This window comes from Natrix helvetica (assembly GCF_964273705.1).
Source record: "Natrix helvetica genome assembly, chromosome: 6".
NCBI lineage: Eukaryota > Metazoa > Chordata > Lepidosauria > Squamata > Natricidae > Natrix > Natrix helvetica.
Window position 1 is genome coordinate 22,449,793 of NC_138553.1, and position 16,636 is coordinate 22,466,428.

Sequence of the window (16,636 nt, forward strand, 5' to 3'; positions counted from 1 at the left end):
CCAGACCTATTTTACTGCAAGAATGAGATAATCAAAGCTCATATTATTACTGAGTACTGCTACAGGAACTGCTATGATCTGCATTCTTGCCCTTTAACATTCTGAGAGAGTGTTATAAACAATCTATGTCTTTCCAGAGGACAAGTGACCTATCAACAATAACCTCTATTTAAGCCATGCGATTAATTTCTTTAGTCTATCCTTTTCCACCCTTGGGGTCCTCAATAGGTTGGAAATCCTATCATCCCCCAACTGTTCTATTCTTTGGATTGTGAGGAACTGAAGCCCAATGACATCTGGAATCTTGTTGCTGGAAGCTGCTAGTCCAGTCATTGCTTTGCTGCATAGATTGACTTCTCCCGGTATGCAGTAATTTATATGGTTAACTATAGATATTCAGATAAAGGAATCCTTATTGTGAGTTTTCCTATCATCTACAACCAGCGAAAGCGAGCAAAAACCAGTCGTTTCTACCTGTTTTGGAGCAAAAATCACCAAAAAAGTGTATTCCTAAAATGTACTCTAGATCAGGGGTGTCAAACTCATGATGACACATTGTCATCACTTGACATATTGCAACTTTTCCCCCCTTTGCTAAAAGGGGGGTGGGCATAGCCAGCTGTGATGCATCTGGCCCGTGGGACACAAGTTTGACACCCCTGCTCTAGATCAATGTTTCTCAACCTTGGCAACTTAAAGATGTGTGGACTTCAGTTCCCAGAATTCCCTAGTCAGTATGCTGGCTGAGGAATTCTAGGAATTGTAGTCCATACATCTTCAGGTTGCCAAGGTTGAGAAACACTGTTCTAGGTGACCAGTACCAGGGGCTAGGGATATTGGGGGATGTGATTGCCTAATAATATCTGGGCCATCTGTGGAATCATCACGATATAGGTGACCAGTACCAGGGGCTAGGGATATTGGGGGATGTGATTGCCTAATAATATCTGGGCCATCTGTGGAATCATCACGATATGATTCACTAAACCTATGCAAAAAATTTAAAGTGGTACCATAGAATTATTGTTGGTTCTTAGACAGCCTTTTGGTTTTTTTCTCCTCCGCTCCCCTTAAAAAGATTGCAAAGCATGGCAAGTAAAAAAGAACATTGAGTTAATGTGACTAGAAGATATAATAGGAAAACGGGAACAATTATTTAATCAAACTACATTCCCCTTTCTCAACAAAGATGTTGAGACTCTAGAAAGAGTGCAGAGAAGAGCAACAAAGATGATTAGGGGACTGGATACTAAAACATATGAAGAACGGTTGCAGGAACTAGGTATGTCTAGCTTAAGAGAAAGAAGGACTAGGGGAGACATGATAGCAGTGTTCCAATATCTCAGGGGTTGCCACAAAGAAGAGGGAGTCAAGCTATTCTCCAAGGCAGCTGAGGACAGAACAAGAAGCAATGGGTGGAAACTAATCAAGGAGAGAAGCAACTTAGAACTGAGGAGAAACTTCCTGACAGAACAATTACTCAGTGGAACAGCTTACCTCCAGAAGTTGTGAATGCTCCAGCACTGGACATTTTAAGAAGATGTTGGATATCCATTTGTCTGAAGTGGTGTAGGGTTTCTTTCCTAAGCAGGGGGTTGGAGTAGAAGATCTTCAAAGTCCCTTCCAACTCTGTTATTCTATTCTATTCTATTCTATTCTATTCTATTTTTCTAAAGAACAGTTGATGTTTAATACGCAGTAGGTAATACTGTGGGGTATGTGGGAAACTGAGCATATTAACTCACATAAACATGTACTTGGACTGATTGGTCTTATTACTCTGCATGAAAAGTACCAATCCTTCAGATCTGGACAACATTGTGATACCTGTGTGACAACTACCTCCATGCCATATTTCTAAAGAATTTATGGATGGACAATCATCTGAAAGTACACAAATGTTGTGCTGCTTTAGTGCCATACTTCTTAATTTTTGTAAAAAAAAAAAATCGTTCTTGAGTCCCCTTCATTAATGTACCATTCTTTTGCCTTCTTATTCACAGATAAGAATTGTTCATCATTTTTGACTGAAGAAGAAAATAAGTATCACTTCCGTTGAGGTCTCTGTTTCGAGCAGTGTCATTGAGGCCACCCATAATCCCCTGTCCCAGAAGATGAGCACTCTACGTTCCTCAAGTTAAGAGAAGCATTCTGAGGTTTGAATTATCTATCCATCAAAGCACTAAAAATAGTCAAGTAGCATTGCGTATTCCTGATCAGGCTGTCTGTCTGGACTATAGTGCCACAGGGATGGGGGTGAAATGGCAATTCTCTATTGACTGATCTCTCATCTCTAAAAGCCCTTTGATAGCTTGGCAAGGTTTGATTCCCCATGTTGTATGTGGATCCACATGGTCTGAAATTAGAAAGTTATAACTGATCTCCTCAGCCACATGAAATGCAGGGGAGATTCCTTCCTAAAGCCGAGCGGGGCAGTGGCTTCAAACAACAGATGTAAGCTGAGCTCCCATAACTGTCAATTTTCAGAGGGTTTACATTGATAGGAGAGGAGGTGCTACTCTGATTGATATTTTAAGGCTGTATATAAAATGGAAAAATTCTTCTCGCTCTCTGCTCGTCGTACTAGCCTGCATTTGTATCTGGGGGCTCGATGATTCCTTGCTGTTGCATTTGCACATACTGGGAATAAAGACAACCTGAAACAATGCCAGAACCCACTAAAACAGCTGGTAAGTTTAACTGTTTTTTAAAAAATACATGCATATATCACATTGAAATTCAGAAATGCACATTTTCAAACCAGCTTGCAAATGAAGAGAAATCAGAGAAGGCAAACTGTATTGGTGCTATATCGAATTTCTGTTCATGGACATCTGCTAATGTACGCCATTAGTGTGAAACTAAAACAACTTACATGATTATTTAACCACATTTGAACAGCTTTGTAAATAAAGATTAGAAAGCTCCGTCTAACAGGAAAGTTTTGATTTGGGTTATGTGCAGGTTTTCTTATCAGGATTGTTGGCAGTTGAATTATTATTCTATTATCACTCCTTTTATGATTGTACTTAATTTTTATGAAAGCATACTATCCTAACATATGCAGATCTGGAAATTTAAGAGGATATTTTGTTTGTATTATCTTGATTTTTATCTTAATAAATAAATAAATCATAGTTTATGTTTATAACATAGCATAGATGATATAGAGATAATGAACGAAAGCGCAGTCTTTGTAAGTTATGCATTAAATTTCAAGGATGTTACTTTTGCTCCTTGCCTGAGATTTGGAGAAGCACCTTATTTCTTTACAACAAAACCTTTACAAAGACTTACAGAACACATTAATGAACATTTAGTCAAGCACTGCACAGAGATTGCGCAGATTGTCTAGTTGTTTCTTAACAGGTAGCTCTTGAGGTTCCTCAACTTTCAATGTCAGAAGTTCCCAACAACCCAACTATTGGGTCTTTCCTCTTATACAGTACTTCTTCAACCTCCTATAGCTCCAGACCAAGACTCCTTTGCTTTGTACTATTCTTTTAGGACTACTTAGAAGATCACATACAGGCTAGTTCTGTGCAGGATTAGAAAACATTTGGATCCACCATAGACTTATTTGGAATTTTGAGAGGCTGTTGTGGGCGCTCTGAAAAAATGGTTGTGCAGCATTTACAAAATGGCTGACAAAAAGGATTTGGTCATTCGCAAAGCATCTCTTTACAAGGTTGTGAAGTACTGACATTGCTGTTACCCCCCCCCCCCACTTGAATGCCCTGTACGACCTTTGGATTCTTTTTCCATGCAGGTCAAATAAAGAACTACCTACTGGCCACCCACCATTCCATTTTTAAACAATGCCTCAGAAGCCAATGTGCAGAGGTATTCTTAGAAGTAAAGATGAGCCTGATTGTTGGCACTTTGCTTTGTCACATGTCACATTACTTTTTTCCTAAAGCTAAAATAATAAAAGTTTGGAGTCAGAAGTGGGATATGTTGCCAAGGGTGATTGCAAGTACAATGTACCCAGAGGTCTTCTAATGCTTTTCAGTGTTGTGTATATTCTTTCTGGGAACAAAGTTGATTTTGTAACTATTAAGTTGAATGGGATTACTGTCAAATTGGATGGGAAAGGTTGAGAACTTCAATTCTCCCTGAACAAAACCACCCTACTTCCTTCCTTTCCACTACCATAGATTTACACTGTACATCAGCCTTAGTGCCTTCCTCTTAGGAAAAATATGGGGGGGAAAAACCACAATCCTTTAAGTAAGACCTGATATAGGTGTTATTCAAAAATACCTCCTGTGAGACAAATACACCCTTTTTAATCTAGGAAGATGAAAATGATATTTTCATGGGTAGTTTCCATGTGTGAAAGCATCATCATTATTGCTCTCTGGATTGAGAGAACATCTGAAAAAAGATGTTGTTATACTAGCAAATTCACACCCCTCTGATGTGTTTCAGGTTATTCTGTTTTGATTTGCTTCATACTGTGAACATAATTCCCTTCCATTCTAGGGATGTGGAAATACTCTCTGGGCATATTAGATAGTGCCACAATGGGGATTACACCTTGTCTGTGAGTCTGTGACAGGGCTGTTCTAAGTGTTTTATGAAGTGTGCTTTAAACGACGTCCTTATACAGCTAGTGTGATTGACACCTCACCATCTTGTATTTCATCTCTCTCTCTCTCTCTCTCTCTCTCTCTCTCTCTCTCTCTCTCTCTCTCTCTCTCTCTCTCTCTCTCTGCATTCTATGCTGATTATATGAGTTAATTTATGAGGGGGAAGTATGCATTTTATGACCTACTTTGATTGGAATGGTGGATTGAATGTGTACTTTTTTCCAAAATCTTTTTAGTTGTGACTTCAGTTGTGACAAGCTAAAATCTATCATGTGGTCTCTGATTTAATGGAGGGCCATGGGGTTTGAGCTATTTGTTTTGAGCATTTATAGTTAACTTTCTGAATGTGGTTGAAGCTACCTGATTATCATGGACATTGGCTTTGTGATACAATCTGCTGGTTTTGTATTGTCTGTACAATCTGGAGTAGTAAACACTACAAAGTTCCTAGCTGGTGAATTTTAAGTTTGGGATTGTTATTGTTATTTTATTCTGTTACATTCATAAGGAAAGGGTATATTCTCTCTCTCTCTCTCTCTCTCTCTCTCTCTCTCTCTCTCTCTCTCTCTCTCTGTCTCTGTCTCTCTCTGTCTCTCTCATTATACAACAGTTAATTACTAATAATTTCTAAGATTCTGATATGGTCAGACTATTTTAAACTGTAGCTCTCGTAGTAACCTAAAGACAACATTTGGTGACTCTTCAGGGTCAGAGTGACATTTAAATGAATTTAAATTTAAATGAAGAATGACATTTAAGACAGAGTGATATTTTAAAAAAACAAATAAGGAGTAGAATCTCATGTTAACCGATTACGATTAGTACATTATGCTAAATACCCATCACTTTCCAGGATTAAGATCTAATTGTGTTGTGGGCTTTTGTCTCCTTTCTGTCAAACCATGGCGATTAGGAGTTTTCGGACTGGGGTAGTAACAGGAAAGATCAATGGTTAAGATGACCTTCTCCAACACGTGAGAAATATAGTCCAGTACTATAAAGGCTCTAAGTTCAGGACAGCTGATTTTCTGCAGCATTGGAGGGGGTGGGGAGAAGCAAATTACTTCTTTACAGATATTTAAAATATTAGCTATTTTAAATTCATGGGTCTGTGGTTTAATTGAGAACTTTATTATATACTTTGTTGGTTGATTCATCAAATTTATACGCCACTCTTATGCATAAGCATATGCTCATAGGTGGTATGAGGTGACACAGAGTGGCTTGCTTGCCAAGTTGTGTAGTTATAAAGTTTTCTGTTCTCGATAGAAATAAGAGGTTAAGATCTCTGGAAGCTATAAGGATTTTAGCACCTCAAAATGGGACTCAGCATCATACAGGATGGAGTCCAAGGCACCTAGTGTTGACAGACTGAAAGGATTTATTTTCTTGGTGCCAGAGCTCTGTAATGCAGGAGGACAATGTATGAGGTACCTTCCCCAAAATAGATGTATAAAATATGTGTGCAAATTTGAAAGCCCAAGCTCTATTCAGGCCTTCCTTTGGTATTCTATTTGTAATGCAAATGGGAATATATACAGTAAGTTCATAATTTATCTTCAGGATAGCGATAAATTAGCTGTAAGGTCTTCATTATCGGGCTTTATTTTGATGAGTTGATTTGTGGATTGCGATAGAGATGCAGGTAAAACTATATCTATAGCTGAAATACTAAATTGTGCTGATCTTATGATTCATCTGTTCTATGGTTATTAAGCCAGAAAATGATAGCGGATAAAACTGAGCATCAATTAAGAAAAAACTCAATTGATCTATAGTTCTTTGGGGAGAAGTATCATTGATATTACTCAACATAATCAATCTTAATAATAGGTTAGCATGAAAAGAGTCTGGAAATGACATACATCAGCACCCATCAATCTCTTGCTATGTGTAGTGGTGCCATTGTGTGTTCACAATATTTCATGTAATGCTGCATATTCAGAATGTTTAATCTGTTGCACACAGTCACAAATGGGAGACTACTAGAGTCAGAATTATTCACATGGATACAGAATAGCAGTTCTCAAAATGCCCTACAAAGAGAGATGAAATATTAACAACATTAAACTTATGAATAGAAACATACTACAATATTCAAATACATTTTCACTTTCTGAGGTGGAAGTTATCCGCCTTAGACTCTTACCATCAGCTCTCAATACACAGAATGACTTGCATGCAAGAATTTTTGGACTAGAATTCGATTATCTCTCTTGTAATGTCAAATATAAATCAATGTTCAATTAATAATGTGCTGGAGTCATTGATTGGCTATTAACTTTCAGTATTAAGCTGTCAAGTTCCCAAGATTGCTAAATCAATTCAGTTTATTATCTTTAGTCTGAAATAAATTCATGCCTCTATTTTTATTGTTCAATAGTTTAGGGATTCTGAAATTATGCTCCAAATAAGTGAAACTGAATACGATACATCAAATGAGTTCTTTGCCTGTGTAACTTGTTTTTAACACACACACACACACACACACACACACACACACGGCTCCCTTTTTCTTGAACATAACCACTAGGGCAAGAGAACCTTCTTGGAGCATTTTGTAGGGTTACAACTATTTTTGTGACTGCAAAAGTTCTTTTGTTTTTTTGGCATTTCAAGTAAATGTATTCTAACAGAATTGGATTTAATGATCAGGAGATAATTGACTTTAACAAATGTATGACATTTAGAAAAATCAAATTTCCCTTTTGAGCTATAAAGATTCATGCAAAGACTAATGGAACAAATGGAAAACAATATTAAGATACCATTCTTCAGAAATAGTTATTGGCTATACATTGTTAACTGCTAATGAATTGCTATATAATGGCTCATTGGAACATCATAATAGAATGAGTGACTAATTAAATATTTGCTAATAGACAGTCACTCTTTGGAAGAACTTTTTCTGAAACTGAAAAAAAATCAGTTTCTAATCGACAGATAAATGGAGCATCTAAAAAGGATTATCTGGGTTTATTGTTGAATTTATTTTATTTATGTATTTTTTCCACAAAAATACAGATATCATGAGGAACGTTCTGAGGAGTTTGACCCTTTAACGTTAAGCACTAAGAGCTATACTATCAGGTGTCACTCCTTCTCCCTTGTCAAGGGTGTCTGGCCCATATAAAAAAGGGGATAGGGCTTCAGTTGTGTGATCTCAGGCATCATTTTGACATTTTTTTGTAAGCTCTGAGGATGTTCCTTTTTCAAGAGCTTTCGTGCTAGAGGAATTTTATAGAATAGAATATAAAAGGAATAGGAATAGAATAGGAATAGGAATAGAATAGAATAGAATAGAATAGAGCAGAGCAGAGCAGAGGAGAGCAGAATTGAATAGAATAAAATAGAATTCTTTATTGGCCAAGTGTGATTGGACACACAATGAATTTATCTTTGGTGCATAAGCTCACATAAAGAAAAATAAAATACATTCATCAAAAATCATAAGATACAACACTTAGTGGTAGTCATAGGTTACTAAATAAGCAATCAAATCATACTAAGAAAGAAATAAAACAATATAAATCGTAGAGATATAAGCAACAAGGTTATAGTCATAAGTGAGAGGAGATAGGTAATAGGAAGGATGAGAAGAAGAATAGTAATACAGTCCTAGTAAATAGTTTGACAGTGTTGTGGGAATTAGTTCTTTAGCAGAGTGATGGCATTCAGGGGGAAACTGCACTATTCTGCACTAGCCAGACTTAATCTAGAATCCAATGCTAGTGCAAGATGTTGGGTTTTTGGAAATCTTCTAGAAGATTTTAGTTGACTTTCAGTCTGACTCTGACAACACAAGCGTTTGCAGAACACAAAGTTTTTCTCTTACAGGATGCTTCTAAAAGAAACAGGACAGCCAACTATTGAATGGGTATGGAGCAGACATTTTACCTTAATAATTACTATGATTTTCCTACTTCTTTCTATGCACTGTCAACAGGGAAAGGAGAAATCAATTGTAAAGGCAAAAGAAAAGAGATTTTATGAATAAAAGTTGCAGTGTTCAGTTGAAGGAAAGGGGAAGAATTAAAAGCTGTTCTATCTTATGGCTCACAGGCTGATAGAATTGATAGAATCTTTCACATTATTTCTCTACATTATACTTGGATATTGTTCTTATTTCAAAACAAAGAAAGAGTGCCAATGTGCTGGTTTACTACCTGTAGTTTTTAAAAAAATACTTATTCACCTGCAGTTCAGATTGTTCTCAAGTCAGTTCTGTCAGTTATGTGGAACAGTTTAAATATAGCCCAAATATTCTTTTTACTAGAGCTTGGAGGTCTATTATGGAATAGGACCAGCTCCCACAAGGTGGAAAATACTAAGCGAAATTATAGATCATGCTAAAGAATAATCCTGAAGACTTCATGCCTCCATATTTATTATCCAGGCCTTTTAGGTTCTGTCGGAGCCAATCAGAAGCACTGTTACAACAGATTTAGTAAGCTGCTACTTTTTAAGGATGAGGGAGAATGTACTTGTGTAGTTAACCTAGACAGGCTGATAAATTATAAGGTTTGCATGAAGAAGAGCTCAGGTTCAGTGCCTGGCATATTAGTTTAAAAGAATCAGATTGCAAATATTTGGAAAAGTCCCAGCTGGATGTGATGGATAGCTGCTGTTAAAGTAAATTCTGGCCTAGATGGAAAATGATCGGAGTATAAACTTACTCTTTCAGTAATACTCTTTGTATTTCAGAAAACAATTGGGAGAGCAAGAATTTATTTCATTTCAGGGCAATTCCATTTATTTGTCCTCTAATGGCCCTTCAGCCGTGCATTTATTCTCAGGTAACTTTTAAGTCTGTCTGATCTAATATGGGAAAGAATTCTATTTTATCTCCAGCAAGAGCAATTAACAGTCTATATTGCCTGCAGTTCTTCAGAGATTATTCACATCTTTACCCCCCTTGCTCATCATCTTAGGATATTTTAACTTTCTTTGATCATTGCATTCATATCTTATTTCTTAAGAAAAGACCACAGTCTCGGATTGTATGTTGATTTCTAATTGGCCATTTCCTTATGCAGAGGTCTCCAAACTTGGCAAGTTTAAGACTTATGGACTTCAATTCCCAGAATTCCCCAGCCAGGGGAAGTTTGTCAAGCAAGTTGCTAATTTTGGAGACCCCTGTCCTTATGTAATAGACCCTGCAGTAGAAAGAGGACCTTCTGTGAGGAGGTTAGAGTTAAGTTTACTGTTACCTCATAAGTATGTTTTCATGTTCATCTCCCACACTTCCTCCTATGATATTAAATTAATGTTGACCTTCAAAACTCCCACTCATCATGTTTGAATCAAGATAACTGAATATATGCATCTCAGTTAAAGACAATTCAAGTAGGCTGTTGCTAAATTGGTAAAACACTGGAAACTATATCAGCCAATCTTTGAACACAAATTATAAGACATTTAACTCACTATCACCTAGTGCTACTTTAAGGTCTGCCAAGAGTTCATCACCTCTGGGATACATTTGATCATTGTACATCGGATCCCTTCCCACACAAGCGCATATTACAATATCACAAACTATTTTTGAAATTTCCCATTTGGGAAGGAGTCTGAAAAGTACCAGCCAAAGCATAGTTGTCAAGTTATTCAATCCTAGTCCTCAACTAACCTACCTTGAGCTGCCATGGCACACTGGTTAAAATGCAGTACTGCAGGCTACTTCTGCTGACAGCTGCCTGCTCCAACACTGGAAGTTTTTAAGAAGATGTTGAATAACCATTTGTCTGAAATGGTGTAGGTTGGACTAGAAGACCTCCAAGGTCCATTCCAACTCTGTTATTCTATTCTAAAGTGTCTTTGATTTTAGATTACTTTTTGGTACAAAATGTAGTTTTAAAAGGCTTTTGAAATAGCGGGGAGGACAAACACAAATGCAAACACAATCCTGATTTTATTTTCCTACAAAATGGGAACTGTCGTGCGCTTAAAGAGGAGAACAATTAATGTCTTTCTTTAATTGAGTGGCTGCACATTTTGTAAATGTTCATTTAATTATCTATGTTTGTAGAAAATTAGAGAAATACTGCTCTAAGCAAATATTTTGCAATCAAGGCAGCAGAAGCAAATTCAATTTTATTTCCACTGTATAATTATGAAGATGCTTTGTTTAGTTAAATGTAAATGGCAGAATGTATGGATGGCAATTAGCATGCTTTGTGGGGGATTGTTCTCTTCGTGGGAATTTAAAAGCCTTTGTACAAGTTGTATAATTGGAAGAAATATATCAGTTCCGTGCTTTAACTATGTGTAAATGTCTGTAGCCTGAAAATTTATTGACAGATGTTTTAAGGGTCCACTACTTTATAATTTTCATTAATAAGCAATTATTATCCCCATCACCCCATTCTCTCTTTCTTTGCCATTCATATATCTGATGGAATAGCAATGGTTTCCTTTGCCAACACTTTGGGGGCCACATTTTATTTAAGTGCCATAAACAAAGCAATCTATCATACACTATGTAAATCCTTTCCAATTAATCTGATTTTGCCATTTCAACCGATATGGGCAATCTGGTTCTTGTTTGTAGATACAACTGAGTATAGTAGACATAAGATATTTTAGATTGGATAGTGAAGAGGTGTGTTTTATAGATCTTTACAAAACTGGCATGATATTGGTATCATAATTCTACATCAATATATTTTTTTCCTGTACATATCATAATTTGCCCCAATTTGATTATCCAAGAATAAAAACCATTTAGGCTAAGAGTACTATTTCTTATTTGGATTAGCTAGGAAAAAATGTGATAGATGAGAATCAAAAATTCAAATAGAAATGTTTCAATGTGGGTATGTATGTATTCATTGATTTGATTGATATAGACAACCAACTTGTCAAAGTTACTCTGGGTAACTCACAATGGGATAGAAGAACAAAAAACCCAGAGGAATTAAAACAAAGTCCAGCAAACACCTGGAACCAAAAATACAGTAATAGAATAACAGAATAACATTGATAAATAGTTTATTTTTAAATATTAAATCACAGTATAATGCAAATACAGAAAGAATGTGGGCATATGTTCGGTTTCATATGTCTGCTTCTATTTCAGTGGCTGCAAGTCCAAATCTGACAAATAAGGAATCATAAGAAGGAAATGAAGTTTCCCATGACCTTCATCAAACAATAATTTGAATTTTGAACAGACATAGAGTCATTTGGTCAGCAACTTCACCCATTACAGCAGGGGTGGGCAACCTCTTCACCACCTGTGGAGTTCAACATGGCTGGCTCAGGCATTCAGGGAGTTGAAGTCCACTGATCATAAAGGGGCTTTAGTTCCTTCATTACACAGATGCAGGGATAGCAGTAGCACTTAGACTTATTGTATACCATTTCACAGTGCTTTACAGCACTCTCTGAATGGTTATAAATGTCAGCATATTGCCCCCAAACAATCTGGGTTCTTATTTTACCAACTTTGGAAGGATGGAAGGTTGAGTCAACCTTGATCCTCTCAGGACAGAGTTAGCCTGCGATCCTGCATTCTAACCACTGCATCACCACATAAGAACTGTATAATCTTATGTGTTTGTCCAATCAACCCATTTTCAAAATTGCAAAACATTTGCCATATCGCAACATGAGATTCAGCAGTCGAAGATCTGATCTCATATTTTGTGTGAGATTGTCTAAATCAGTGGTTCTCAACCTTCCCAATGCCGCGACCCTTTAATATAGTTCCTCGTGTTGTGGTGACCCCCCAACCATAAAATTGGTGTCTCGGTTCCTAAGACCATCGAAAATATGTGTTTTCTGAATGGTCTTAGGTGACCCCTGTGAAAGGGTCATTCAACCCCCAAAGGGGTCCCGACCCACAGGTTGAGAACCACTGGTCTAAATCATGTACAATATCATATGCAAGGCAAGGCAGATGAACTCTCGTCAAATTTTCCTAAAGTTTGCAATGTCAGCTTGCTGTTCTAAAGTGCTTCTTGGACATCTCAAGGTTGCCCTGATGTTTATCAGCACCCTGATATCTAAATCCATATTTGCATCTGTATCTACATCTGTATTATCTCTTAAATTTGCATCATTATTGAGTGGCACATTTTCTTCAGATCTGTTCCTCTTTAGTCTTTTTTTCTTTTCTTTTTTTAAAAAATAGCAATACAGTTCTGTCTAAAAATAAGAGTGATGGCAATGCATAAGTAGCTACCCTATTTTCATCCGTCAACAAATGCTCTAGCAAGAGTCAGGCTCCTTGGTGAGCTTGGCTATTGGTGTAAATCAGGACCCATAATCCTCTTCTTGGATGGCTAAACCATGAAAGCATTTCTCTGTGCAAACCAAAGTAACAGCTGTGCTTTTGCTCTCTTAATTAGATGTTGCATCTTGATATTCTAGGCATGTTCTTCTAGCAGTGTATAAAGCAGAGATGGGTTACATTTCCAACCTTATAGCATTTAGCCTTCTTCAACAAGGCTGCCTTTGAAACTTCAGGTCAATGGAGACAGTGACCCAAATTTAGACTGAAATTTATTGCCCACTTTATTGGATACAGGTTCCCAGTACAAGTGAAATTGCTTGAGGAGATCTGCTTTAGATGTTGTGTGTTGCATTTGTTAGGGAGAGGATATAAGGGCTACCTAGTACAGCAGGAAGGTGCGTTCTGCTTCACAGGGTCACCTGGCTATCCCACCATCATTTAAGCACTAATCTGTGCTTGAAGATAGCCTGCCAGGTACTATAAAGATTGTGTGATACAGCAGGAATATTGGTTCTGCCCCAGTGTGCAGCATAGACCTGTTGACTGTTGAGTCACAGCTGGCAAGAATACAGAACAAAGGCTGTGCAGTGCAGCGGGAGAGAGATTCTGGAGCCCCCGAGAGTCTGCCTCCTGCAGCCTTTTTTATCCACCCCAGTTAATGCAATGGCTTTCACAATGCAGTGGGAGTCTCCCTCCCACAGCCTCAGACAACCTCTTGCCTCTCATCAGCTGTTCAGTCTGCACACAAGAAGCTAATACCCAGAGGCTCCAGTTCAAAGCTGGAGAGGTGGTATCCTTGCCCATGAGATTTAGGTCTGCTTTAGGATTAGAACTTGATGCCCCCTATTACCAGTGAGACTTAGTAGCCAAGGTTGATACTCTTTTGAGAAGAAGAAAAATTGATTTTGTAACAAATATTTCCCCTGCTTTAAAACCTAGTTTTCTAGCTTATACCTTAGAAAGAGATTTGGCAAATCTGGGTGTTCAAAATGCAAAGAAGGCATAGATTTTGAGTTTTAAAATACTCAAAGCCAGACATAGAGATGAGGCCTGACTCTCTACTATAGAGTGGGAGGGATATAAAGAAAGGGATGTCCATGGACCATGTCCCCAGGAGACCTTCCAGTAAACTTCCCTTAATGTGACTCCAGAAATTCTTCTGCAATAGATAAGTTTTGGAAATGCAGGATGTAGTACTGGCTGCTGCAACAAGCCTGCGAACTTTTCCCATGGGTTCCTTCTTTATTTCTCAGAGTTACATTCCATGGCATTCATTGGTGTACCCAGAATTGCAGTAAATATTCAGAACTGTGAATTTAACACCACTAATATATATAGATTAACTGTTAAATATAAAAGCATGTATATTAAAACTTTTTCAAAACCTCTCCTGGATCTTATTTGACCCCATAATGGGATGCCTAGATGTGGTTGTACAACCACATATTTGTATTGTATTGTATTGTATTGTATTGTATTGTATTGTATTGTATTGTATTGTATTGTATTGTATTGTATTATTTTATCTTATTTTATTTTATTTATTTTATTTTATTATTTCGTCAAGCATGTGTAAGATAACAGATATAAGTATAAACATGATTATGAATACATGAAATGGATACAAATAAAAAGAAACATTAGGACAGGGACGGTAGGCACACTGGTGCGCTTATGCACACCCCTTACAGACCTCTTAGGTCAACTGTAGACAGTCTAAGGTTAAAGTGTTGGGGGTTTGGGGAAGAAACCACAGAGTCAGGTAGTGCTTTCCGAGCATTGACCACTCTGTTGTTGAAGTCATATTTTCTGCATTCAAGTTGGGAACGGTTTTACCTTAAGTTTGTATCTATTGTGTGCTCGTGTGTTGTATCATATATTGTGTGCATAATAATGCCACACATGTTTTCAAATTGCATAAATAATGCAGATTACATCATCATCTCTGTCATGTACATGACAACATAAAATAAACATTTGTTCTTCCAGTGAAACAAATGGCTGTGGCTCTTAGAATCTCCAAAGGTTATCCAAGTGTAATTCCTAATAGGAAGGAGAAATGGTTAAATGTAATTCCTAATAGGAAGGAGAAATGGTTAAATGCGTGACTGGTGAAAATATCAATGTAAGGAAAGAAAATCACACTTAATTTGGCTCTAGCCACTTTTTTTGATTGTGGACCCTGGGTTGTCAGTCAAAGGCTAAATGAGGCACTTGGTTCAGGAAAAAAAATGTGTCATCTTCAAACTTGATGATTGCATTTAAGTTGGTATATACTCTGTTGGAGGACAAGGCAATTGATCAGAGTCCCAGAGGAAGACTGAGCTCTCTATTTAATTTTCATATTCTATTTCTAATTTTTAAAAGAAATTGGGAAAGTAATGGATTTTTTTCTCAAATTTCTTCCATGTTCTCCTGGACAATAATGTCTATTTAAATGCCTTTTAAGTGTTAGAGTACTATTACAATGTTAGAATGCTCTCTCAACACAAATAAATACACCTGAAGCATACTCATTTGTCTTTTTTAGCATTGACTCCCCCACTTCTTTGGAAAAAGCTCTCCATTGATCTATTCATTATTTATTTGTCTGATTAGTTGACTCAGACCCTACTTTTCCTCCGGGAACTCAAGGCAAGGTACATGGCATTCCCTCCTTCAAATTCTTCATCATAGCAAAATCGCTGCGGAGTAGGTTATCTTGCTAAATGCTAATCATGTTCTATGTTTCAACAGTTAAATTCATCATTAAATACTCTATTATAAATGCCCTTGAGAGTTCTAAATGGGAAACAGCATACAAGCATGTGAATGAAAGAATGAACATGAGCAATCCAGCCAAACAGACAGCCATAAAAGTATGGAGAAAAAAAGACTCAAACAAGAGTCTGGAAGTATGAATGAAACAAAACTAGCTAAACCCAAAGCCAGAGGTATGTTTCGTGCAGAAGGGATCTCCGTCTGCCAATGAATGGGTTGATATTCCCTTTTAAAGAGCAGGAGGATCTAGGAGTTCCAGTTACTGTTAGATAAGCAGGTGGAACTTATTGAGGGTGGGGTATTTTTACTCAGCTTTGGCTGATGCATGGTTGTGGTCCTTCCTGGAGTGAGATTCCCTGCCAAGGATGACTCGGGCACCCATCAACATTCAACTAGATTATTTAGGTCACCCCCCTGTAGTTCTGCCTTCGAAGAACATTTAGAAACTGTAAGTGGTCTTATTGGTCCAAATTGCAAGCAAATCAGAGTCATCGCAGTCATCTAACATCAGTTTCTCAGTCACAGCATTGGCTACTAATAAGTGCAACTTGCAGTGCTACTTTTAGCTTATAATGCCCCTGAGGAGTCACAACTAGGTCAGCTTCCTTGATGTAGAAGTAGTCCATCTGACCTATTCAGAACATAATATATGTTACAATTTATGATCTTCTATTAAGCTGATGAGGTAAAGCAGGGGGTGTCAAACTGATGGTTCGCAGGCCGGATGCGTCACGCGTAGGCCATGCCCACCCCAGCTCCGCGAATGGGAAAAAGGTCACAAAACGTCACATGACGGCAACGTGATGTGGTGAGTTTGACACCCGCGAGGTAAAGAGATAGCCAATGCTTTCTCGTTATAATGCTCACCCTGGAATGGGCCCCTTCTTGGAGCAGGACAACTTCCAGAATTTTTCCCAAACCAAATTACCATGAAGAATTTGAAGGGTGAGAAGGGTGACTGTCCTACTTATGTCCATCTGCTGTATTTTTGCACCAAATTATTTTTATTTCAATTTTATTCTATTTTATAGAATATAAAATTGTATTA

At 37.4% G+C, this 16,636-nt stretch overlaps 1 protein-coding gene across 6 annotated transcripts in view; it reads left to right on the forward strand.

The window, feature by feature from the left end:
• The first annotated feature begins 2,536 nt into the window (after positions 1–2,536).
• The window catches only part of MYBPC1 (myosin binding protein C1), a 106,710-nt gene continuing 92,610 nt past the window's right edge, over positions 2,537–16,636 (forward strand). For 3 of the 6 annotated variants that reach the window (XM_081957392.1, XM_081957394.1, XM_081957393.1), the window contains exon 1: positions 2,537–2,690. In XM_081957392.1, the coding sequence (XP_081813518.1) occupies positions 2,666–2,690 (25 nt within the window). In that variant the 5' untranslated portion in view covers positions 2,537–2,665. The remainder of the gene's footprint in view (positions 2,691–16,636) is intronic. The other 3 variants (XM_081957395.1, XM_081957396.1, XM_081957397.1) reach the window with 1 other exon arrangement.